The following is a 23,241-nucleotide window of genomic DNA, read 5'->3' as shown; positions in this document are numbered from 1 at the left end:
GTGTTTTGTTTGATTTATGATGTCAACTATGCATGATTTTGACGTATTGTAGGCCCATTTGAGTCAGAGGATTCAGATTCAAACGAGTCAAATTCAGACAATGACAATAGGTAAACACTTTGGATTGTAACCGTAAAATTGTCATATCCAGTCATCTTAACTAACCTAACTGTTTTTAGGAAAAGACTCTTTCAACAGATCAAAGATAGCTTCTACCTCAAAACGACTTGACAGCCCTTCCTCTCTCTCTCTCTCTCTCAAGCATTCCTTGCCTACATAATTGTTAGAGAGAGAAACTCATCTTGTTGTGAGAATTTTTGTTTCTGACCACAACCACAACCACAGCCATAATGGAGGAGAATTCCAGGATTGTCTCCTTCATAGTTGTTCTCTATGTCTTCTCCACAATTTTCCATCCAACTGTGGTGGCATTCATGCCTAACCAATTCTACACCGACCCCATTATCAGAAATCCGCTCGATGGCAATCCACTCACCACCGATTCTTCCGATGGCAACTCACCCGGTTCCCTCTCATTTAACAACAATCTTCCACCCACCACCAGTTCTTCCGATAGCAACTCACCTGGTTCCGTCTCATTTAACAACAATCTTCCACCCACCACCAGTTCTTCCGATAGCAACTCACCTGGTTCCGGCTCATTTAACAGCGATTTTCCTCTCGAAGATCCACCACGTGACCCCACAAACCAGGTTGGAATCAGTCCGTTTGATGGTAACTCACCTGGTTCCGTCTCATTTAACAACAATCTTCCTCTCGAAGATCCAACACATGACACAACAGACCAAGTCCCTGGTTCAGTCTCATTCAACAACAATCTTCCTCTCAATGACCCTAGTTCAGTCTCATTCAACAACAATCTTCCTCTCAATGACCCTAGTTCAGTCTCATTCAACAACAATCTTCCTCTCAATGACCCTAGTTCAGTCTCATTCAACAACAATCTTCCTCTAAATGACCCACATACACGTACAGACCAAGTCCGAATCGGTTTCTACAAAGATGTTTGCCCCCGAGTCGAGCAAATTGTGAGTAAAGTCGTCAAGAAGTACGCTCGCCATAATACTGGTCTCGCTGGTGGCCTTATTCGCTTGTTTTTTCACGATTGCTTTGTTACGGTAAGTTAACATACAAAATACTTTTATTTCGATTTATTTGGAATGGCTTTAAACAATATAATATACCGGTATTTAAACATTACTTTTAACAGGGTTGTGACGCATCCATTCTGCTCGATGAAACCCCAAGCGGGGAAATGGTAGAGAAGGACTCACCAGCAAATGACAATTCCATTCGAGGCCTAGAAATCATCGACAAGATCAAAGCCAAACTCGAGGAAAAATGCCCTGGTGTTGTTTCCTGCGCTGACATCCTTGCGTTTGCGGCTCGTGATGCCGCTGTCTCTAAAGGTCTTCTCCACTACCCAGTTGCTGCTGGACGCCGAGACGGGCTTTCTTCATTAGCTAAAGACACAATGATCTTACCAAGACCAAACCATTTAGTCGGAGAGCTAACTGAAATCTTCGCTTCTAGAGGACTAAACCAAGAAGATTTAGTAATCCTTTCAGGTGCACATTCACTAGGATATGCTCATTGTTCAACTTTCCAAAATAGAATTCACGGGTATAACTCAACTAAAACTCATGACCCTAGTTTGAACCCACTTTACGCATCTCATCTCAAGAAATGGTGTCCGAAGTCAGCGATACCAAAGGATGGATCATTAGGGAAGGTTATGGTTCCACTTGATTCAATCTCACCTACTAGACTTGATAACATGTATTATTTAGGTTTGAAAGAAGGGAAGGGCTTGTTAGAATCAGATCAGACGTTGATGAACGACGAATATACAAGAAAGTTGGTGATCTTAATGGCACAGGATGGGGTTTTGTGGGCTAAGAAGTTTGGTCAGGCCATGCAGAAAGTAGGGATGATGGGTGTTCTAACTGGAAATCAAGGGGAAATTAGGCGTGAATGTCGGAGAGTTAACTAAGAAGCTTTTGTATTTCTGGGTTTATTCTAGTCTGTAAAAAACATTTCGTTATTGTCATTCTATAATCTTCCTGTTTCACATTGTTTTTCTTGATAATTTCTTAATAGTTTTCTACAAGTAGCACAAAGTTTATACCTAAACTAGGTATTATGCAGCCGAGTAAGACATGGAGATATAAAAAGAAAAAAAAAATGTTGAAAATCTCTATCAAAATAAGCTTTCGAATATTGATATCAGAAGACAATGTTACGAGGGCAATAATTTCTTAGCAAAAAGGAACACAAAAATATGGTTTTTCCCCCTTTCTTTTCGTATTATCGAATATCGATATTAGGTATTACTACAATACCTGTGTAAGTGGTATAGCTATGCACCAGAGAGACTTGTCGAAACCAAACTGGGTAACGAGGAAAGACGGTATGTACGGAAGCTTCCATGTTTATAGCCTGAGAAAATGAAGAAACTGCTTCATCTATGGTTATAGCGCCAAATCACCTCCTATCTCATTGATAACTTCTTCGACTTTACACAACATCTCTGGCCAAAACGAACAAAAAGAATTAGTATTTCGAAGAAGAGGCTAGAACTAAAAAGAATCTAAGTGATCTAGCTGACTTTAAATCACAAGAAAAAGATCGATGGAATTGGTAAAATCATCATAAATGTTTACCGAAATGGTAAGTTACCTTATTATAAAAGGCAGCATTTTTTTAAATATCAAATGATCATATACAAGAGGCTAATAACGACAATGCAATACTAAAGAAGGTTTGAAACATGATTTATAGCTTGGAAGTTGGAACTTATTTACATAAGAAAATTTACGTACCCTGGAACGAAGAGTCTGACATGTATTTCTGCAAAAACATTAGAAACACAAAAAAGATGAATTAAATCATCTGTCGTTTATAGCAAAATTTGATTATGATGTCATATTAACAGTACAGTAATAACAACAAATGCATTTTAGCTATGGTGCAATACTAATTACCAATACTAACTATCAACGATAGTTGCATTCAATACTAATTACCAACACCTAAAAGTTACTATATTCAAAGGAATCTGAAGAATTTAGAAGTATACCGTGATTTGGGTCTTGAGATCGATTTCCTGGTGTATAGTTGGTTGAACTACAATACGAACATCCTCATTAGGGAATAAACAGAGAAGAACGAGAAAAAGAAAAAAATATCGATATCAGTTGTGCAATGAATTTACCTTGTTGAGACTCAGAGGAACAGTTGGTTAATAACGCTGTAAAACTGGGAGGCAAGTCCCCACAATAGTTCTCAAGGTGGGTTAGTAATGATTCCTGGGGCTGGGGGAGTGTGGTTTGCTCGCATTTGTAGTTCAAAGCTGGTGTCGTCTGTGGAGAATAAGTTCCACAGTGATTCTCGGTACTCGATTTCTCCTCAGTACTGCAGCAACCGTGAATCTCAAGCATTAGTAATCCTTCTGATATTCAATATGTGAGAAACCATTCACAAATGAAAAGGCTATGTGAAATAAAGATATATAGAAAGTTAAGTTAGCTCCCCTTCACCTGTTATAGAGTCCACCAGCAGAAGCAAAGTCAGATTCAGATGAAACTTCTGATAGTATATTGGTCCTCAAAAACTCTATCTCCCTTTTGTCTGTCAATCTTTCCTGAGAAAAGAACAGAAACATGACATTAGATGGTACAGGGAACAAGAAAGACTATAATAACACGAGTAAAGATACTGGTAACATGAGCTTAGAGCCAAATTCAGATCAGAGACCTGCTGTAAAATTCCAAGAGGGGATGGTTGCGCCTTCATAACATCCATGAAACTTTGTGCATCACATGATGATGCAAATCGAAGGGCGAACTTCTGGATCTGTAACTCAAACAAACATTAATCAATAGTGAAGGATGGTCATATAATTGAAAGACAATATCTAAAACCCTGCATTTTGATTAGATCTTAAGAGCATGTAAAAAGGAAATACAGAAGCATAAATTACAAAGTAAGTTGCACTCAAATGTCATAGTAGTCTTTGTTGTATATACTTCCGAACTAGTGAAGTGAAAGATAAAGGGAATTCTATTCTTGGATCGATTTAACATTCATACGCAGTACAATGCTTCGTGAATCGTATTAGAGAAGCACATCCAACGGCTGTGACAGAAGCATATGCATGCAAATGGGCCTTAGGTCCAGCGGTTGTTATCCCCCTCTTAAGTTCCTGAGGTCTTTGGTTCGAATCTTGGTGGAAGTAATTTATGCCCAAAATTCATCCCATGTAATTATAGGCACTAAATATATTACAGGTAGTCTTGATGGCCTTTAAGGTTCAGATGGATGGCCTTTAAGGGTCCTTGTGTCAATTATGGCGGTGTATGTGCTCATCCAATCCTCATGTTGTAGTTCAATATAGTGTCTTTCTGATGTAATCAATGCTACGTAATGACTTTGGAGTCCTTTGTCAATAAAAAAAAGACATGCATAACTTTAGATTCCTGTTTAGAGTGATAAATCTGCTAATATGTTTTGCTACATAGACTTTGGAGTCCTTCGTCAAAAAAAAAAACATGCATAACTTCAAATCCCTGTTTGGAGTGATAAATCTGCTACTTTGTTTTGCTACTTCAAAACCGTGTCCAAACATTCAATAGAACCCCATTTTTTTGAATCAAGGGAAGTCACTACACAAATAATTCAAGAAAAAACCAATTCTGGTCCATATGCAGAAAACTGGACTATAAGAAGAATGCATCGGTCCCATAAGGATTTCAGTTCAAAAGTGGTTCAAGATTCAAAATAGTGAGGATGACAAACTAACCCAGACCCTTGTTTACCAAATTCATGCTAGAAATGGTAGAAAATCAGTTTGAGTTCTTGCCTGACCAGTGGAATCTCTATAGCTTGCAAATACAGCTCTACTTCCCCTGGGAGGGCATTGGGTATCACATGACACCTGAGGCCAGGAGAAATGAAGATTGCAAGTGAAGTGTTCTTCCTGCATTATGACAAGAAGATAATCATTAACTTGCAAAGTTCTCAAATATGGGCATATTTCAATGAAGGTGTGACTGAAAATCTACCTTTAAATCATATACTTTTCATAACAACAAGTTTCTCAACAATCGAAGAAATCTAGATAACAAAATTACTGAACCAACAACAACCAAGACCTTAATACTTCAAGACTTGACATGAAAATATGAAGAATCAATGTCCACTATAAGTTAAGACTTCTTCAACAAACAAACAGAACAAATTTTCTTTTCTTTTTAAAAAATGATTCAAAAGATAAACAGTTTTATTCTTCGAAATACCGACTTACTTGAACAAAAGGTCGAAACACGAAATCAAAGTGACATATTCAATATGACCAGGCATAGTCTCCTTATATATAGCTAAAAATCTAAAAGTAGAATAAATAGAAGGAGAACTTTCAAAAAAATCCTAATAATATTAAACTAATCTTTGAACCAAACAAACATAAGCAATATCAGTTCAAGGAATTGAAGTAAATAGTTATATCAGTTCTCAAATATCATGTCAGATTCAATGGATTCAAGTTATAAGAATGAAAAATATCAGATTCCAAATGAAGTTTTCACTGATTGCAACTAAAACCTATAAGACAAACTACTTGAAATCGGAACTGTTAGACATAGATTTCCAGATTCAAATCCAAAAAAATAGAAGAAGATTTGAAGAAAAAAATGCATATAAAAGCTGAAAATCGGAAGAACTAGAAGAAGTTCTCCAGATCTTCTTCAGAAGAAGTAAAGACGAAAAGAAACTAAACATAAGAAGGAAAAATGAAGATCGATAAACTTACGACAATATTATCTTGGAGGAAAACGGTGAGGATAATTTCAAGATATAAAGGATGGAAGCTGATTTGAAGAGACGCGATTGAGGAAGAAGACATCCAAGTTCCTTTTGAACGAGTTCTGTATTCTGGAAGACGCTTTAGATTGCTGGAACTTGATGATGAGTTAGATGGAAAGTTGAAGAAACGTGAGAACTCAACCTCCCATTCGTATTTAATGGAGGTTAGTAAGGTTTCGTCTTCCACTGGTATTACGGATGACTGATTTCCCGCCATTTTCTCTCTCTCTCTCTCTCTTCTTCTTCTTCTCTCTCTCTTCTTCTTCTCTCTAACTCTCTCTCTCTCTCTAGCTCTCTCTCTCTCTTTCTCTCTCTCTCTCTAACTTTCTCTCTCTATCTATCTAAATTTTCTCTGAATTTGTTAGAAGATGGAATTTTGTATAGAGTGAAGTGATATGGGTGTGGAAGAAGAAGGGGAACGTTCATAAGGGTAATTTTGTGATATTACACTTATAGCGGTTTAAGCTAATTATTCTTCAGATTAAGCGGGAAAGAGCGTCTAAAACTAAGTTAATCAGATTAACACCCTTTTCCTTACACTCCATTACACCCCAAACTATAACAAAGAAACCCTAAGTTGACGTTGCAAGGGAGTACATGGATAGTTGATTAAGACCCAAGCCCGAGTATTTATCGATATTTTACATTTCGAAAAGGCAAAATTGTATTAAAATCCTAGGACGCGAATAATGAGAGAAGTTATTGATATTATCCTTGTGTTTGCTATTTATGTCCACGCCTCACGAGTATAGGATTTTGTTCCTGACGAAGACTCCACGACCACATCTTAATGCCCTCGACTCCTCACGACTTATTAAGCTTGAGTTTGAATACGTTGTCCAAGCTTTGAATGCTCTCGTAAGAAATTTGGGACTATTATCCCTTAAATCTGAGATTCAGACGAGTCGTTCTTAGCTCTGATACCACTCGTGACAACCTAATTTCCACCCGTTGACAATCTTATCCCTGTTTTCCCTACCCAAATCCTAAGCTCAATGACCACAGAGTTTTGTTCTTACATTTCCCTCAACAAGGTGGGACTATCACATTCTAACCCTCCATGCTTTCTTATCAATTTCTTCCTAAATCTCCTTCCTTTTGACTCTTTTTCCCTTAGCTCAAACAACGCAGCAATTCAAGGAAACAATTTCACCCATTCAAATCCAACTAAGTCCTGGTGTTTTCCTTAACCCAGCTTCAAACATGTCATCTCTCAATTTCTTCACATTGTCCCATTTCTCATGACCAGCATAAATATTAGAAAGCATTACTCTATAAGCAATTTTGTTTGGATCGATCTCAAACAATTTAGCAGCCACAATTTCGCCCAGTTCAGTAGCGCCATGAACGACACAACATGATAATAGAGCACCCCAAACTCCAGCATCTGGTTTTACCTCCATTGTTTGAATAAAATTATAAGCTTCCTGTAACTCTCCTGCCATCCCAAGAAGCTTCACCATGTATATATAATGCTCCATTCTTGGTTTTACACCAAACTGTTCTTCCATTTTTCGAAAGAATTCCTTCCCATGATCGACAGATCCGCCATTACTGCAAGCACTAAGAATAGCAGAGAAAGTGGATTGATCAGGTTTGAATCCATTTTCCACCATCTCTTCAAATACTGCAATAGCCTCTGAAACTAGTCCATTTGAACCAAGACCTGATATCACAGAATTATAAGTAACAATGTTTCTTTCATGCATAATTTCAAATACTCGAACGCCAAATATTGCTAACCCACATTTTGTGTACATATCGATAAGAGAAGATGCAATCATAATATCTGATTCCAACCCATGTCGGAAAACATAACCATGAATCTCTTTGCCAGGTTTGATAGCTGCGAACCGACTTGAAGCTGCCAATACACTAGAAAGTAAGATATGATCACCATTTTTGCCTTTGAAGTTCATTTCTCTGAATAAACTCAAAGCTTCTTCGGAGTTTCCAGACTGAGAAACTCCAGTTATTAGAGAAGACCACTGAACTAAATCGGGATTCGATAAATTGCTAAAAGCTTTATATGCTGAATTCAAACAATTACACCTAGAATACATACTTACAATTGAACTACCAATATGAGCATTAGAATCAAACCCATTTTGCAAACAGAAACCATGAATTGCTTGACCAAATTCTAACAAACTTGGATCATTAAAACCTGAAATCAATCCAACTAAAGTATACCCATCTATGTTTCTTCCCATTTTTCTCATCCTATTAAACAAATCTAAGCATTTATTCGAAAATCCAGCATACCCATAACCCATTATCATTGAGTTCCAAAGAACTAAATCCGGGTCGGGTATTCCATTAAACACTCCATAAGCTTCATCGACAAGGCCTAGTTTCGAGTAAGCGGTAACAAGAGCACTACTCGAAACCGAATCGGATCCTAAACCAGATACAATACTTCCTCCATGAACAACTCTTAATCCAACAGTATCTTGCTTTTCTGCACATGCACGTAAAATGCATGCAAATGTGTAGTTATCAGGCTTTGTTTCAGAGCTAAGCATTTGTTTGAAGAGAGAGAATGCATAATTAAATTTATGGTATTGAGCATAAGCTCTTATTATGGAATTCCATAGATAGACACTTCTGTTAGAAGTTTTATCAAACACATTGTGAGCAGATTCGAGGTCATGGTTGATTGAATAGAGTCTGATGATTCTGGTGGCATAAAATGGGTCAGATAAAAGGTGGGTAGTGATGATTAAAGAGTGTAATTGTTTTGTTATTGAAAGGGTTTGACGAGATTGTGAGAGTTCAAAGAGGAGGGAAGATAAAAGAGAACACATTTATCTTAGGAAAAAAATTTGGTTTCCCTTTTTACCCCGGATTCCACTACCACTTTTTCTTTTCACGCCCGCATATGACTCTTAAAAAGATAGTAGTCTTATTTTTTCTTCTTCCTCCTCTCCTCGCACCACCACCTCCAACCACCACCACCAACATCAACTAGTAAGAATGTCTCGATAAGAAACAAGCAATAGAAATGAGTGAACGATATGGGTGGCATTGTTTTTTCTCATTATTTGAATCTATCATCGCTATCAAATGAAATTAAAACCAACCCAAATTGGACATTCAGATAAACAGACATCACAAAGTCAAACAAAACAAACATTCTAAATATGACTTCGTGATGTTAAAAGAACAAATATGCGTAAATGATTGAAGATTCTCCTATTAAAAATTTGATAAAAGTAGGCTTTGACCCATCTCTTTATTGCTCGACGCCCGGGATGATACCAACCGCCAAAAGAAAAGTATGAATAAAATGCAGTTGTCGGTTGATATACAAAAAAATACAACACTTAGTAGGAAATTCTACATTTTTATCAATTTAATCAAGTACATTTAATATCAAAATCTTTTCTCCAACTAATCCTTGTATACATTTCATGTAGGACCCTGTAAAATTTAAATCTAAATATTATCAGCTTATCTTTGAATAAGCAAAAAATCTGAAAGTATAAGTTTGAAGCAATTAATGATACCGTCTAGGCTCGACCCTTGTTTAGATAAACAAGCCCAAATGATCAAAAATTAGTTTTATCACTTTTTGTATGATGTATCCTAAGACAATAACAACAAAGAAGTCTCTCATGAAATTGAAGCAAAGTAATCTCTGATAGTTTTTCTTTTCAAGGATGAAGGTGGGTTAAGGACAGAAGATGGGCTTTCAGTTTCTGGGTTTGTCGTCTTCGTCTTCTCCAGCTCTAAGTCTTCTTTCATGAAAGAACTAAATGAAAACTTCTTCATTGAAGATTGAGGTGTGCGGATTTCAGAATTGATTTCAGCAATTTTAGTCTTGTTAGGTGTGCAATCTCCGGTTTGGACATGTTGATGAGGAGAGCTATCAGCGCCATTTTTGAGATCAGATGGTTCTTCATCCATGAATAGCTTTCTGCGCTCAATGCTTGGCATTGCCATTACTCTCTTTCTAATACATAATGGTGAATTTGTACTTGAGTAACCTTTCTCGATGTTCCAAACACGGACCTATCAAAGGAACGATAAAAACAAGATTAGTTTCTATGCAAATGTAGTGGAATTCTATATGTTTTCTCCCATGGATATCTTTTCAATCTTAAAGAAATGGAGATTGTTAGGAACACTAAAAGAACATATCCCTGAATGCTGAAACCATGGATTAAACATTCTGGCACTTGGTATCATGATCAAACATTTGGAGTTGATAAGCAAGTTTACCGTGAAATCGTCAGAAGCTGTTGCTATCTTTCCTATCTCGGACGGGCACCTGAAAGACAGAAATAGACATCGTATTAGAAGATTTTACAGAAAAGATTCACAGGAAACTAGCTCTGCCATTTAGTTGAATTACGTACCAATCTACTGCTGTAACTTCTCCTTCATGGTCCTTCAGTACAATAGGATCCACTTCAGGTTTTTTCATCTAAAAAAGACATTTTGTGAGTTTATATCTAAAGAAAAGGAGTGTTAGTTCCTGAACTAAAATAAATGCAGCTAGGAATTGAGTAATAACCTGCCAGATGTAGGCATTTCCATCACTCGAACCACTAAGTATGTAAGCTGCATCTGGGCTAATTGCTGCCTGTAATCACACTATATCAGTTAGAACCAAGTAATGAAGGTTTGAATGGAGAACTTGATTATTCGGCAAATCGTTAGAAAAGCTACCTTCACATAGAATGACTCAAATCGACTGCCAGAGAAAGTACTCACAGGACCCTTATCAAGCTGAAGCATATTGTAGACGTAAATTCTGCTTGACAAATAAGAAATCATTTATTAGACTCATTTAATAGGTAGTGAGACAGAAAATGTATAAAAGTCGATTCTTTTGTTTAGTGGAAAGCGTGTTAGGTCTGGCAGATAAGGGTATTTTGTCCATTGTGCTTCATCTTGACAGTTTCTATGCTTCTTGTTGAAGAAGTAAACGTATCTTGAAGGGAATCATGTACTTAAAGAGAATGTACGGAGAACTACCTATTATCCATGCAAGAAGCTGAGAGGAAGACACCATTCGAATCTTGGGAAAGGCAGGATATCCCATGTGCATTTCTTCCCTGAATTGGAGAATGAGGCAAGTATGAAAAGTTAGAAAGATAAATATCGGAATACAGATAAGAATCAATAAAATGAAGCCATTGGAATTCTCCCTTGCTATATAAGGAGTTTCTAGTTGTATGGAATATTAGGTAGAAAAAATATCATTGTAAGATAATAAGCCATTCTCTTTATCCCACTACCTAACCATAATTGCTATATTTCTTTGTATCAGATATTTGATAATTCTTAACTCAAACTGACCTTTGATGGCACGACATTAGAAAGTGTTTGGGCGATTGGGGATTTCAGGTTCCGCGTATCCCAGAATTTAACAACACTGAAATAACCAAAATTCCAAAAATGGATGAGGCAAAAATGATGATTAGTGACGCAAAAATGCAAAGCAACTTCTAGTCGGTAGAAACTTAATGCTTTAATTATAGTCCGTCTTAAAACAAACCTGTCTGTTGCTCCTGCACTAGCAATGGAAATCTCGTCTTTCAGATAAAGAACAGATGTAATACTCATGGAAGCAGCCTGTGATAAATTAAAATTCGTTAAATACAATAATGTTGAGGACTCGAACAAGAAACAACTGTTGCCAAAACCAAACCAAGCCTTACCTTGCCACGTCTAACCCGTTTCCCTTGAACTGAAGTGTGAGCCCCATTAACCACAGCTGTTGGACTACAGAGAAGTGGACTAACAATTAGCAACCAATAAGACTCGAAAAATGATATGATTAAAGAAATCTATAACATTCAAGACAATATTACTTACGTTATATGAGGCTCCGCATGACTACTTTTGTAGGTAGACTTGCATCGCAGGTCCCACTGAGCGAACGATCCGTCTCTTGACCCGGACACGACAATGTCTAATTGAAAAGGAAATTTTAATGTAAGATGTCTATATTCTTTAATGACTATATCTCAAACAACCACTAACTTACCAGGATTAGATGGGTGGGCAGATAATGACTTCACACTTCCTGTATGTCCTATGAAAACACCAACACATTCCTTTTCTTCTACATCCCAAATCCGTATCTGTCCAAATACCAATGAACTCGTTATAATTTGATAAACAAAAAAAGAAAAAATAGTAATTGGGATACCAAATCTGAAGTATCTTACAGTTTGATCTCCTGAGGCTGTCAAAATGCGGGAATCATCCTGCGAAAGTTCAATGTAGACCCAAATAGAAACCCTAGAGTTAGTTTCAATTTACAAATGGAGGGTATAAACCAAAAGGGGAGGGGGTATCTGATTAGTATATTACCTTGATCCAGCATACATCAAAGATAGCATTGTTATGAGCTTCCCATTCACAAACCCTAGCTTCCCCTGAAAAAAAGAAATTCCAAGATTAGCAACAAAACAAAATCAATAAGATCAAACATGTACTACTCCTACTTTTTTCCACAAGCAAAACAAAGAGGCAATAAATGAACCTGCTTTTTCTCGGCAAGAGGTTAAAGATGGAAGCTTTCTTCGAGTATCATAAAGACTAACATACCCATCTTCATCAGAAACAGCAAGAAAATGGGAATTTCCCTTTGACTGAAAAAAAAAATTAGGGTTTCAAATACCCAAACAAATCATTAAGATCTTGAAAGATTCGAAATTAAAACTACAATAAAAAAAAGGGACAAAGAAATTGACAATCTTACCTTGGAGAATGAAACAGCTAACGGGGGATTAGAGATGCCATTGTGCTCAATGGACACTACTCCGGCACCATAGCTGCCGGCATCGGATGACAGATTACCCAAATAGGGTCTTTTTCTTACTACATCAACAAGGGTAGATGAATGGGGGAAATTAAAGATACATAAAAATAGCAGAGTAGATCAAGAAATCAAAAGGGTGGAACTATGGAAGTAGAGAGAGAAAGTGAACGTAGAGTACCTCTAGCTCCATCGAATTCTCTGGATTTGAGTTCTTGGAAGAAGGAATTAGGGTTTGAGCACTCCATTTGCAGATGCCGCGCTCGCTCAGAGAGAGAAAGAGTTGAGGGGGGGGGAGAGTGTTGAGAGAGATAGATCTGCCTACTGGCCGAGATGGGGTAGTAATAAGTTTTTTTTAGCGCGAAATGAATATTGGCGGGAGAATGGAATTTTAAGTGTTAATTGGCGGTGGACTGAAGTTTAGGCGCCTTCCATAAATTCTTGAGCACCCATTGACCTGTGGATTGGTCGTGATTAGGGTTTGGGTTGGACAGGGGCCTAATTGTGTGCCATGGGAATTTGTATGTGAAACAATACCTTGAGTGGATGGGTCCATCTCAAAAACACAATTTGTAGGGTGCTTCTAAAGGCACCAAGCCGAAAGGCTGTTAGCATCCAGAAATTTTGTTGACTTGGATCACCGGCTTTTGACCTGATTTCTCTATAAGCACCAGTTTTTAATGTGGGTGACGTTCACCTTCATTGCTTCTTCCATCTTCTTCCAAAACAAAATGAATCCAAGTTCATCTTCTTGTTAAACTACAGATTAATTATTCGTATAGTTCATATTCGATGAAAGCCTTAATTTTAATTCTAACACTAATACGATCAAATTAAGATATGGATTCACTTCACAATCAGATCAACAGAACAATCCGATCAAATGACGATTTCCAATTCCCTCTTGAATCGCAGCCACATGAATTCATCTCAAATCAACAAAAAGTAAACACAATCCAATCATGGATGATTTGCATATCTTATAAAGAAACCTAATAATTATGTCCTAACCTATATTCTTAATCAATATCACATAGAGAGAGATTAGCAGGGCTAGAAATTCTCCAGTTAGAAATAGGTGAATTTCCACCACTGTTAGCAGTATCAACAGTAGAATAAACAGTAGATATTGAAATTCTAGGGGGAAATTCTAATATCCTTTCATGTTCAAGTTCAAACCCTAAATCTCTACAAGCCCTAACTTCCTTCATATCCACACACAAACTTCTTTTCCCTCCTTTACGGCTAGTTATCACCAAACACTCACTCTGTTCCCCACCTATGATATCTTGATTGCTCTGTTCTTGATATACCACCTTCTCCTCATCACCAATGTTGTTATTATATCTATTCTACTTCTTCTCCCATTATCTTTCTACCCATCTCTCTCTAAAAAGTCTTCTCCTTTGATTACCATTATTTCTCCTCAACCATACTCTTTGTGCTTCAGTCTTACTTGCATACTCTTTTTCATTTCTTCTCTGATCATAAACTAATAACCCTTTTCTCCTGCGGTGCCCATGAGGCGTCGCCGGCAGGGTCAGAGTACCTGTTTCTTTGTCGGAATAGGAGGAAAATAGAACTAGTGATGAAATACCTTTCCTGCTCCTATCTTTTTCATCATCTGAGAATTCCTCGTCGGCATCATCTCTCTGATCCGAACCCTCAATCGATAATCTTGACAAGTATATACCCATATGATTATCTTGACCAACATCCTCATCCCCATAATAATTTGCATCATCAATTTCACCATTAGAAGAATTTGAAATCTTTGTTCTATGTGGATTGAAATACTCACGGATTGACCAATCCGTGAGTATGTGAAGATAACCGGATTAGCCAATCCGTGAGTATGTGAAGAGTAACGGATTGGCTAATCCGTTTTAGGGCATCGTTTTTTTGTCTGAAATTCTGGTTGGATTTCGTGAGAGATGGATGGAGGTTTAGGGTTAACTCCACTTCACCGGTGCCTACATAGTTGGACGGTGCTAATAGAGAAAGGAGCGGTTGGGCTTGGTGCTAACAGAGATGGATGTTAACAGCTATTTGGCCCGGTGCCTTTAGAAGCACCCCAATTTGTATTGTCGGCGGGGTCCGGCATAAACAATATTCTTCTAGTAATCTATATTTTCTTCTTTCAACAAAAAAAAAAATCTATATTTTCTTATATTAGCCAAATTTTCTTAAAATGGAATATCTGACAATTTGGATAACAAATGATGAAATGGATACTTCATCAAATATTTATTTCAAATGTAATTTCTCAAAATGCAGTATATACTTTTTTAGTAGGGGGTTAATTTCGTATTTGCGTCCAATTTATAACTAACTCGTCGTTTTGGCTCCCATAAGTGTGTGGTCTTCGGTAGTTCGATTTAGTTTTCAAAAGTCTAAAAAAATTATATATTTTTTTCCAAAAATAACCTTAGGGGCCAAAATGTAATTGTTCTGGATAGAAATTAAAACATTAATATCCATATCATTTCCTCTTCTCTCTTCCACTTCATCCTATCTATCCACCACTTCATTTCTCCACCTCGCCCTCCTCCCGCCGAACGTTGTTGGACATAAAATTCACACAATCTTATCCAAAAGACCGTTGTCCATATGCAACTGGCCCCTTCAGCGTAAGCGTAGCAATATCCATTGAAAAAGTTAATCTAATGCTCATTCTCCATTGTTTTATATTAGCTCAATGTTCGCTATGTATAGTCCTCATGGTCTGCTTCGCATCTTCAGGCTCGGGAAGGCATGCCTTTTGTAAGGATACCATATCACTTCTCTCGACGAGCGCATCGTCATAAAGCGGACGACCTCTCTTGGCGTGTATAGATGTAAGGAATTAACCCTTTTGTTTTTTCTCAAAAGTCTACAAAGATTAGAACAAATAACTTTTAAACCCTAGAATATAGATAAATTATGAAATTGTTAATGTGGGTATAAATATAACTTAAGAAGGCAATATCATACTAAAAAGACTTTTCATCAAAAAAATACTAAAAAGACCAAAAAGCAAAAAATGGCCACAAAACTGATCAAAGAAAAACAAAAACGAAAACGAAATAGCACCGTGTAATCATGAATAACCTATCTGCCTAACACCAGGAAACCATCCATTATAAAATGAAAACACCACGAAAACATCCCAGTAAGATAATATTACTATTAACTATTTTGTAAAGAAATCCATTATAAAATAAAAACACCACGAAAACATCCCAATAAGATAATATTACTATTAACTATTTTGCAAAGAAATTAGTACTAAAAACTCGTCAACTAATTTGTGGTTACCTTATCTATCTTCTTATTTATACTCTCTTCATTCCGTTTCAGGCTCTCATTTAATGCATAAATTACGCAATTTGGATTTTTACTGGGTTCTAAATTATTACAATATTCACGAAACAATTGACGAGAATACGTAGACAAAATTTTGTGACATCAATTTCTAATTAAGAGTATGACTATGAACAAAAAAGGTACGGTTTTGGCCGCACCCTCAAAAGTCTGTAAGACATCGAAGATTAGAGCATCTGTAGTGTAACACTTAACAAAAACTCAATTAATCCAATGTCTCAAGTATGAATTGAAATTCTCTTTCCTAGGTGACATATAGAGATACTCAATTCAAAATACTTTTCCAATGCAACACTAAAAAACTCAACATTTACTTTAGATTTATTCTTGGTTTTTATTTTAATATATAAAACGATGATGTGGGCCAAGTGAGATACTCAAAAGAAAACTCAATTGTTGAGTTTAGTATCTCAAAAGAAAACTCATATGATGATGTGTTCATTGGGAAGTGTTTTTTTGGCTAAAAACTCAAGTAATTCTAGGTGTCAATTTGAGTTTTTCAAATTGAGTGTTGCATTGGAGGTGCTCTTAGGGTGGGAAAATCTTGGATGTCCACCACCTTTTTTTTCTCCACGCTCGGAATCTGCCAACCTTAATTTCTTTCCTTTATGTTGACCTCCCACCACCATTGGTCAGTACCACTTCCGACAACAACCACCACCATTTTCTCTCTGTTTCGGCAAAAATAAAGTTTTAGTTTCAACTTTCGCAACCTTCGGCAACAACCACCGCTAATTGTTCTCTCTTGATTTGTTCCGGCAAAAAAGAATGATTCGCTTCCATCCTTCCGTTAGAAACCCAAAGTTTTACTTAAACCCGAGAACGAAGAGTTTGTGGTGACTTTGTAGGATACCCCAAAATCGTGTACAGTAAAAATGTTAGAATCGGTACCTATCTCATAAGCAGCTGGACCGGTGTTTCCTAAATTTGAGGTACCTAGAGTTATCAAAATCTCAAGCAAGACGTCTCGTTAGGTTTGCCCCGTCGAGCTCTTGAATTTAGACTTAAATTTTGTCCAAATCTGATCCTGTATGAATGAGTTATTAATAAATAAGTTTGGTATAAGAACAACTAACTCTAACCGGAATTTTGAGTTAGTACAACATCTAATGCTTACGATAAGTATTAATTCCTTATATGGACTATTCCACCTATTTATGGTATATTCGTTGAAATAGAAAGATGTTTTGCGGTGCAAACCGCGCACGCCCGGTGTGGGTGTTAAGTGCGCACTGAGCGCGAATTCTAGATAGATCTGACCGTCAAGATCGCAACCGAAAGCCAACAATCAAATATGACTGTTGAAAAACATCCATTCGTCTAAAGGCATCTGTCTGAAGTGTTGGCAATATTCTTATATATATAAAAAAGAATATGAAATCTTTTAGCATTTAGAATTTTTAAGAAGTCAATTTCATTTGTCGTTCTCACTGCTTGTTCAAAGTTCGCACGCTTTCAGAAATTCGAAGTACTCTTAATCGTCATCCTGAAAAGTATAGCCATTGTATCCTGGGAGACAAACATCTAACTAGTTTCAATACTAATACCAGGGTGTTCACTGTGTTAAGGAAAGAGACAACTCGACTCGACTTTCTCTCTCTAACCTTCTAATCTCTGTTTTAAATTATATTGTTTTTATTCTTTTTAACCGATTTTAGTTGTCAAAAATTCTACAAGGTGATATCCGAATTTATTTTAGAAAGACACGGTAAAGTATATCCCTATTTTCATCAAGACAGAATAATCAAATTCTTGGCTATTCATAATACAAGATAAACAACAAAAAAACACACTCATCTTGGAAGTATATGTAAGGAAGACTGCATGTAGATGGTTGTAAACAGAGGACACCTCAACAAGAGAAGTGGATGTCTGGGGTGAGTTAATGTGAATAGGAAGTGTACGTGGATTCTTGTGGTGAAATAGTGTGAAGAAAATGTGGTCATTCACTGCCACCCCTGGGCCCTGGCCTACTTTAAGACATTTAGAACTCCCAAAATTTCATTCTCTCTTTCTTCACATTTCAATGTTGAGAATTCAATAGTTCAAACCATCACAAGTTAACAATATTTCTTCAACTCAATCTCTGAGCCGGACTAAATCCCAATCGAGCCTTACAAACTCACCATATCAAACTTCAGTTGAATTTCTGAGTTAGCATTAGAACAAAGTAAGAACTTCTTTTACTGATTAAATAGTTGAAACTGATCTCATTTTGATTATTTGATTTGGGTAATCGTTTATTTTGTAGAAATAGTTGAATCATTTCAATAAATCAATATGGGTATGTTTTGTTTAGGAGAATTAGTAGAAATTCATGTGAGTTTGTTTTTCAGTCTTGATAATTTGGTTATGGTGGTATATTCTCTTATGAATTTTTGCTAAATTAGATCTTAAATGGGTGTTTGAGGAGTAAAAAGTTCATGGGTTATGGTTTTTAGGTGTTGATTTGAAGTGAATTGAATGGGGAGATTACTATTTATATGCCTCGTTTGTAACTAAGGAATGAAATTTTGGTTTTGGTGGAAATTCGGGAAATGGAAATAGTTAGTTAGGTAGTTTAGGTCGAAATATTTCAAAATTTAATTCCTTCATTGGTTTTGCAAGGCAAGAATTACTAACCTCACAGGTTGGGGAAGGTGGTTGGTAAGGGAAAGCCTCATTACCTGGACTGGCTATTGGTTTCTTAAAGTTTCCTTAAGATTTGTGGGTGTGCTCGTCTGAATGGCCGATTCACGCTGTTTAGGTCCATTCGGGTCAAGCATAATAAGTCTAGATTGAATAAAACAAGTTAGACTCAGACTACTTTGACTCAGACAAGTCAGACTGAGGACCCAAAACTCGTATTAGACTTCTGGAAACAATAACTAGGATACCTCTAAAGGCGTCCCACCTTCGCTCTTGGCACTTTCCGTGGGCCTCATACTGAGCAGTTCGAGGGCACTTGGACTGTCCCGAGTCGTTGCTATTCAAGCCCAACAAGGATTAGCCCAGTCTGAGGGCCCTCAGACTTGCCTAGTCCATGGGAGCGCCAGGATGAGGTAGGCCTGAGGAGAAAGGCGGGGCGGCTATAGACGCTCCCAATAATTATGAGCTCAATAGTTTATTGAAGTTGCACCTCTCGACATAGAGCGTCGCATCAACCCTATAATACGATACTAATTTGTATACGTTTCCACATTTACATTTGTTCTTTCTCTTTTCAACTGTTTTTCATTGCTTTTACAAGGTAAAGTTTGATTCACGTATTGCCGATAGAGAGTGCGTGAAGAACACAAAATCATGTCGAAGGGACTAGACTACGAAACACTTAATGAAAACGTGAAGAAGGTTCAATATGCTGTAAGAGGTGAACTATATTTACGAGCTTCTGAGCTTCAAAAGGAAGGGAAAAAGGTAATTATGTTTTTCGCTTAGGGGTCTAACTTTGTTAATCCTAATAAGCTCCCGCGACTCCATCTGCCAAGGTTGATGTGCCGGCCTTGTTCTTTAGTGTTATAATGCCGTTATTGTTTAAAGTAGATTATTGTTGCTTCCTGTGAAGTGTTTACGAACGAAATTTTTGTGAAGTAAACCAATGACCCACCTGTAACCTTTCGCGCAGAAGGTGTTAGTGGTTGGCCCATTTCAGCCAATCCTGCTAGCCAACCTCGTGCTTGATATCACGAGAAGTAGGCTCTTATTCATCTAGTTCTGAATGCTACTCAATCACAATGACCACATATGTACCTCGAATTTTTTTTCTTTTATCAATTACTTGCCAAAGAGATCTTACTGCTTCTAACTTATTCAATGTTCTTGCCACTTATTTATTTGCAGATTGTTTTTACAAATGTCGGCAATCCTCATGCTTTGGGACAGAAGCCGTTGTCCTTTCCTCGCCAGGTCCATCTACATTTTTTTTTACTATTTCGCTTTACTTTTTTTTGCTGAATGACTGGTTGATTTGATACAAAAAAACCTCGTCACAGGTGGTGGCTCTATGTCAAGCTCCATTTTTACTAGATGATCCTAATGTGGGACTAATCTTCCCAGAGGATGCCATCGCAAGAGCTAAATATTATCTGTCTTTGACATCGGGTGGCCTAGGTATGCCCTTGAATGTATTCGTAGTTTTGTGGGCTTATGGTCATGCAGTCATATGAAGGCGCACTCAATTTTCAAATCACACCCTTGGAGCTGAGGGAGTATAAGGAGTTAAAATCAATTAAAATGTCAAAACCTTATGAAATGGCGAAATGAATAATGTTTACTACTTCTCTAAATCAGGTGCTTATAGTGATTCTCGAGGTCTTCCAGGAATAAGAAAGGAAGTGGCTGAGTTCATTGAAAGGCGAGATGGTTACCCGAGGTAAGTTGAATTCGGGGCTTTCAGCCTGACATTGGTGTCCCGAAGGAGACATGTTTCCTTTAATATTTAGTGTGCTCGATTGCAGTGACCCGGAACTCATATTTCTCACGGATGGTGCAAGCAAAGGAGTAATGCAGATTTTGAATACCATTATCCGTGATGAAAAAGACGGGGTATGAGACAATCTAGAATAACACGACAACATATCTTTATCGATGTGTTTGTAATCTCTTAAAATTTTGATTCCAATGGAACTCGTCCCGTGACAGATCTTGGTTCCAGTTCCACAGTACCCACTTTACTCGGCTTCCATATCTTTATTCGGTGGTTCTCTCGTTCCGTATTACTTGGAAGAGTCAGCAGATTGGGGTCTGGATGTTAATAATCTTCGACAATCAGTTTCAGAGGCTCGATCAAGAGGAATTACTGTACGTATGATCTATGCTTAATGAATAATCAGTCGACTGGTCAATACTAGATCTTGAATCTTGTATGCCAAAATACAATATATAGCTTTTCACCGTTGAAGATATGCTTTTTCAAATCTTGCCTGTTTTATGTATCAATTCAGACAAATTTGTATAAAGCCCCCAAAAAGTATTTTATTGACCTATTTGGGTCTTTCTAAAGGAGATCACTAGTAGGCTATCTGGGGCTAAACAACACTGAGTTGAGTCTCTTATGTTTTGGAATCGTTCAGGTTAGAGCGATGGTGATTATAAACCCCGGAAATCCTACGGGTCAGTGTTTAAGTATTGATAATCTAAAGGAGTTGATACGATTCTGTTCCAAGGAAAAGTTAGTCCTCCTTGCCGATGAAGTTTATCAGCAAAATATATACCAGGATCAACATCCATTTGTAAGCGCAAGAAAGGTATAATACAAGTGTGTGATTCGTTCTTAGTATCGGTTTTTCTATGTGTTTCACTCGATGGGGAAAACTAACTGCTGAAAAATGGCGGAAGGTATTGCTGGACATGGGCCAACCATTAAGCAAGGATGTCCAACTCGTGTCATTCCACACTGTATCGAAAGGGTACTGGGGAGAATGTGGTCAGCGTGGAGCTTACTTTGAAATGACCAATATTCCTCCAGAGGTATATTTTCTCATACCTAATTTACTTAACACTTGTCTGTGGAAATTTCTTGCTGATCTCTGATTCCCATTTCCCATTATTATCGATTCTGAAATTACTATAATTTCAAGAAAAGTAGATATTTGGCAGATGGTCGTCCATAAAACGGCACAAAAGGAAAAAGTTTCGAAGTGGTCTCTAATTCTGAAGTCTCCGAGCAAGGAAGACTTCAGTTTGAGCATTTTTAGTCTACTGACTTTCGTTGTGCTTATGTTAATCTTGTTTTGTAGACTGTTGACGAGATCTATAAGGTGGCATCCATATCACTAAGTCCGAACGTCCCAGGACAGATCTTTGTAAGTGAAATCGCAGCTAGAATAAACTTCCATACTCCTATGCTAGTTCTGTCGAACCTGTTATATCTCATAATCTTACCCAATTACTCTGATTTTTTTCAGTTAGGGGTTATGGTCAGCCCGCCAAAGCCAGGAGACGTCTCCCATCAGAAGTTTGTACAGGAGAGGTATGGATGGTCACGGTAATACATTTTCGCTGTTCAAGTACTTCCTTCTGTTAACTAATCATGAATTGTGCAGTCAAGCAATTCTTGAATCATTGAGGAGGAGAGCTCACATTATGACCGACGGATTTAACAGTTGCAAAAATGTAGTCTGTAACTTCACAGAAGGTATACTCGTTGGACACATTTCTTGTTGAAGATCTTAACTTTGTAAATCCATATGCAGAAGTTTTCTGAAGTTCGATCTTGTCATGGTACTAATGAGAAAGTTGGTTTCAGGAGCTATGTATTCGTTCCCGCAGATACGTCTCCCACCAAAAGCAATTGAAACTGCGAAGAAGGCAGGAAAAGTCCCCGACGTTTTCTATTGCCTAAAGCTCTTGGAAGCTACTGGCATTTCAACCGTTCCTGGCTCTGGTTTTGGCCAAAAAGAAGGGTATGCCCCTACTCCATTTCGATTTCGGAGTATTTCGTCTGTGGGTTTCCGATTCTGCTAATGCTGTTAAAATTTTCTTTATTGGAGAACAATTTTATAGGAACTTGGTTGATTGGATTCTTATGTTTCAGGGTATTCCATTTGAGGACAACAATTTTACCAGCTGAAGAAGACATGCCGGCGATCATGGAAAGCTTCAAAAAGTTCAATGACGAGTTCATGAAACAATATGAAGATCACAGTGGTTAATCGAGGATGAGAGGGAGGAAAACCTAGAGAGAGAGAAATCACAAAATTAGCATGTTTGCTACATCTCTGTTGATCTGTTCATGTACCCTAAACTAATGACTACATTCCTGATATGGAAGTTAGAAGTGTTATCTGTTAAACCTTGATGTAGTTTGAGTTGTTTCATCTGAATCTTGTTATGTCTTGATCAAGTAAGTTTTTCTTTCATTGGCTAACTCAGATTTGCTTATTCGTTGAACGCCGCTTGCGAGAGCACCAGTGGCGAGGCCTTCTGGGTGGTCTCTGGGCTCCAGTGAATAAAGCTTTGTATTCTTAGAATTGGATTTGGGTGTCAAAAGCGGAAACAATATTAATAACTGTCAAGGGTTGAGGCGTTACAGATAGTACCAGACTTCAGGACTTGTTTCCGGAGACGAGGGATTGTATATCAGACAGTACCAGACTTCAGGACGACTCGTTTCCAGAGACGGGGGATTGTATATATCACATCGTTTGAGAGAGTGTCCGAAAATGAGACAATATCAATACCTATTAAGGCTAATGAAATGGTCGAAACATCAGTCAGCGCGATTCAGATAAAAGTAAACA

General features: G+C 37.5%; 6 protein-coding genes across 6 annotated transcripts; 2 read left to right on the top strand and 4 right to left on the bottom strand.

Annotated features, from left to right (window-relative positions):
• The first annotated feature begins 224 nt into the window (after window positions 1-224).
• Window positions 225-2,092, top strand: LOC147542731 (peroxidase 5-like). Its single transcript, XM_086633514.1, has 2 exons — window positions 225-1,139; window positions 1,232-2,092. Exons 1-2 carry the CDS (start codon window positions 351-353, stop codon window positions 2,012-2,014), a joined length of 1,572 nt encoding a protein of 523 aa, XP_086489640.1. The 5' UTR covers window positions 225-350; the 3' UTR covers window positions 2,015-2,092.
• Window positions 2,093-2,206: 114 nt separating this feature from the next.
• LOC147542730 (poor homologous synapsis 1) lies at window positions 2,207-6,460 on the bottom strand. The gene is made up of 8 exons (XM_086633520.1): window positions 5,831-6,460; window positions 4,883-4,999; window positions 3,778-3,876; window positions 3,561-3,664; window positions 3,236-3,435; window positions 3,101-3,147; window positions 2,844-2,871; window positions 2,207-2,551 (listed from the first exon to the last, which is right to left on the bottom strand). Exons 1-8 carry the CDS (start codon window positions 6,098-6,100, stop codon window positions 2,493-2,495), a joined length of 924 nt encoding a protein of 307 aa, XP_086489646.1. The 5' UTR covers window positions 6,101-6,460; the 3' UTR covers window positions 2,207-2,492.
• LOC147542729 (Tetratricopeptide repeat (TPR)-like superfamily protein) lies at window positions 6,384-8,690 on the bottom strand. The gene has a single exon (XM_086633519.1). It carries the CDS (start codon window positions 8,688-8,690, stop codon window positions 7,041-7,043), a length of 1,650 nt encoding a protein of 549 aa, XP_086489645.1. The 3' UTR covers window positions 6,384-7,040.
• A 519-nt stretch (window positions 8,691-9,209) lies between these two features.
• On the bottom strand, window positions 9,210-13,201 carry LOC147542728 (Transducin/WD40 repeat-like superfamily protein). The gene is made up of 16 exons (XM_086633515.1): window positions 12,840-13,201; window positions 12,602-12,720; window positions 12,383-12,491; window positions 12,211-12,275; window positions 12,066-12,104; window positions 11,882-11,978; window positions 11,710-11,806; window positions 11,553-11,616; window positions 11,390-11,466; window positions 11,191-11,266; window positions 10,867-10,946; window positions 10,558-10,642; window positions 10,403-10,471; window positions 10,245-10,312; window positions 10,108-10,156; window positions 9,210-9,897 (listed from the first exon to the last, which is right to left on the bottom strand). The coding sequence occupies exons 1-16, from the start codon at window positions 12,904-12,906 to the stop codon at window positions 9,499-9,501; spliced, it is 1,560 nt and encodes a 519-aa protein (XP_086489641.1). The 5' UTR covers window positions 12,907-13,201; the 3' UTR covers window positions 9,210-9,498.
• Window positions 13,202-13,677: 476 nt separating this feature from the next.
• Window positions 13,678-14,376, bottom strand: LOC147542727 (uncharacterized). The gene is given in 2 exon segments (XM_086635331.1): window positions 13,678-13,926; window positions 13,975-14,376. Coding segments are annotated over 2 exon segments (630 nt in total). The 5' UTR covers window positions 14,356-14,376.
• Window positions 14,377-17,812: 3,436 nt separating this feature from the next.
• LOC147542726 (glutamate--glyoxylate aminotransferase 2-like) lies at window positions 17,813-22,868 on the top strand. The gene is made up of 14 exons (XM_086636267.1): window positions 17,813-18,191; window positions 19,251-19,417; window positions 19,841-19,906; window positions 19,993-20,110; window positions 20,291-20,372; window positions 20,458-20,545; window positions 20,642-20,800; window positions 21,073-21,246; window positions 21,338-21,469; window positions 21,739-21,804; window positions 21,907-21,971; window positions 22,045-22,136; window positions 22,248-22,404; window positions 22,536-22,868. The coding sequence occupies exons 2-14, from the start codon at window positions 19,304-19,306 to the stop codon at window positions 22,651-22,653; spliced, it is 1,431 nt and encodes a 476-aa protein (XP_086492393.1). The 5' UTR covers window positions 17,813-18,191; window positions 19,251-19,303; the 3' UTR covers window positions 22,654-22,868.
• Window positions 22,869-23,241: the final 373 nt, after the last annotated feature.

The sequence above is a fragment of the Eschscholzia californica genome, unplaced genomic scaffold (assembly GCF_041429995.1).
Source record: "Eschscholzia californica isolate CP2 unplaced genomic scaffold, dmEscCali1.0.p SCAF_4, whole genome shotgun sequence".
NCBI classification, from domain to species: domain Eukaryota; kingdom Viridiplantae; phylum Streptophyta; class Magnoliopsida; order Ranunculales; family Papaveraceae; genus Eschscholzia; species Eschscholzia californica.
The sequence above is the reverse complement of the archived record's forward strand: the minus strand, read 5'-3'. Positions and strand labels throughout refer to the sequence as shown.

Bases quoted from the DNA above. Each gene is read 5' to 3' on its own strand.
- LOC147542731 (XM_086633514.1), top strand. From the start codon at position 351: ATGGAGGAGAATTCCAGGATTGTCTCCTTCATAGTTGTTCTCTATGTC. The intron at 1,140-1,231 runs GTAAGTTAACAT...TACTTTTAACAG, and splicing joins TTCACGATTGCTTTGTTACG to GGTTGTGACGCATCCATTCT.
- LOC147542730 (XM_086633520.1), bottom strand. From the start codon at position 6,100: ATGGCGGGAAATCAGTCATCCGTAATACCAGTGGAAGACGAAACCTTA. The intron at 3,665-3,777 runs GTCTCTGATCTG...TTCTTTTCTCAG, and splicing joins CTCTTGGAATTTTACAGCAG to GAAAGATTGACAGACAAAAG. The intron at 2,552-2,843 runs GTACGTAAATTT...CGTTTTGGCCAG, and splicing joins GTCAGACTCTTCGTTCCAGG to AGATGTTGTGTAAAGTCGAA.
- LOC147542729 (XM_086633519.1), bottom strand. From the start codon at position 8,690: ATGTGTTCTCTTTTATCTTCCCTCCTCTTTGAACTCTCACAATCTCGT.
- LOC147542728 (XM_086633515.1), bottom strand. From the start codon at position 12,906: ATGGAGTGCTCAAACCCTAATTCCTTCTTCCAAGAACTCAAATCCAGA. The intron at 10,472-10,557 runs GTAGCTTTTCTA...GTGTGATTACAG, and splicing joins TTGAGTCATTCTATGTGAAG to GCAGCAATTAGCCCAGATGC. The intron at 10,157-10,244 runs GTACGTAATTCA...TCTGTCTTTCAG, and splicing joins GAAGTTACAGCAGTAGATTG to GTGCCCGTCCGAGATAGGAA.
- LOC147542726 (XM_086636267.1), top strand. From the start codon at position 19,304: ATGTCGAAGGGACTAGACTACGAAACACTTAATGAAAACGTGAAGAAG. The intron at 19,907-19,992 runs GTCCATCTACAT...ACCTCGTCACAG, and splicing joins CGTTGTCCTTTCCTCGCCAG to GTGGTGGCTCTATGTCAAGC. The intron at 20,546-20,641 runs GTATGAGACAAT...GTCCCGTGACAG, and splicing joins TCCGTGATGAAAAAGACGGG to ATCTTGGTTCCAGTTCCACA.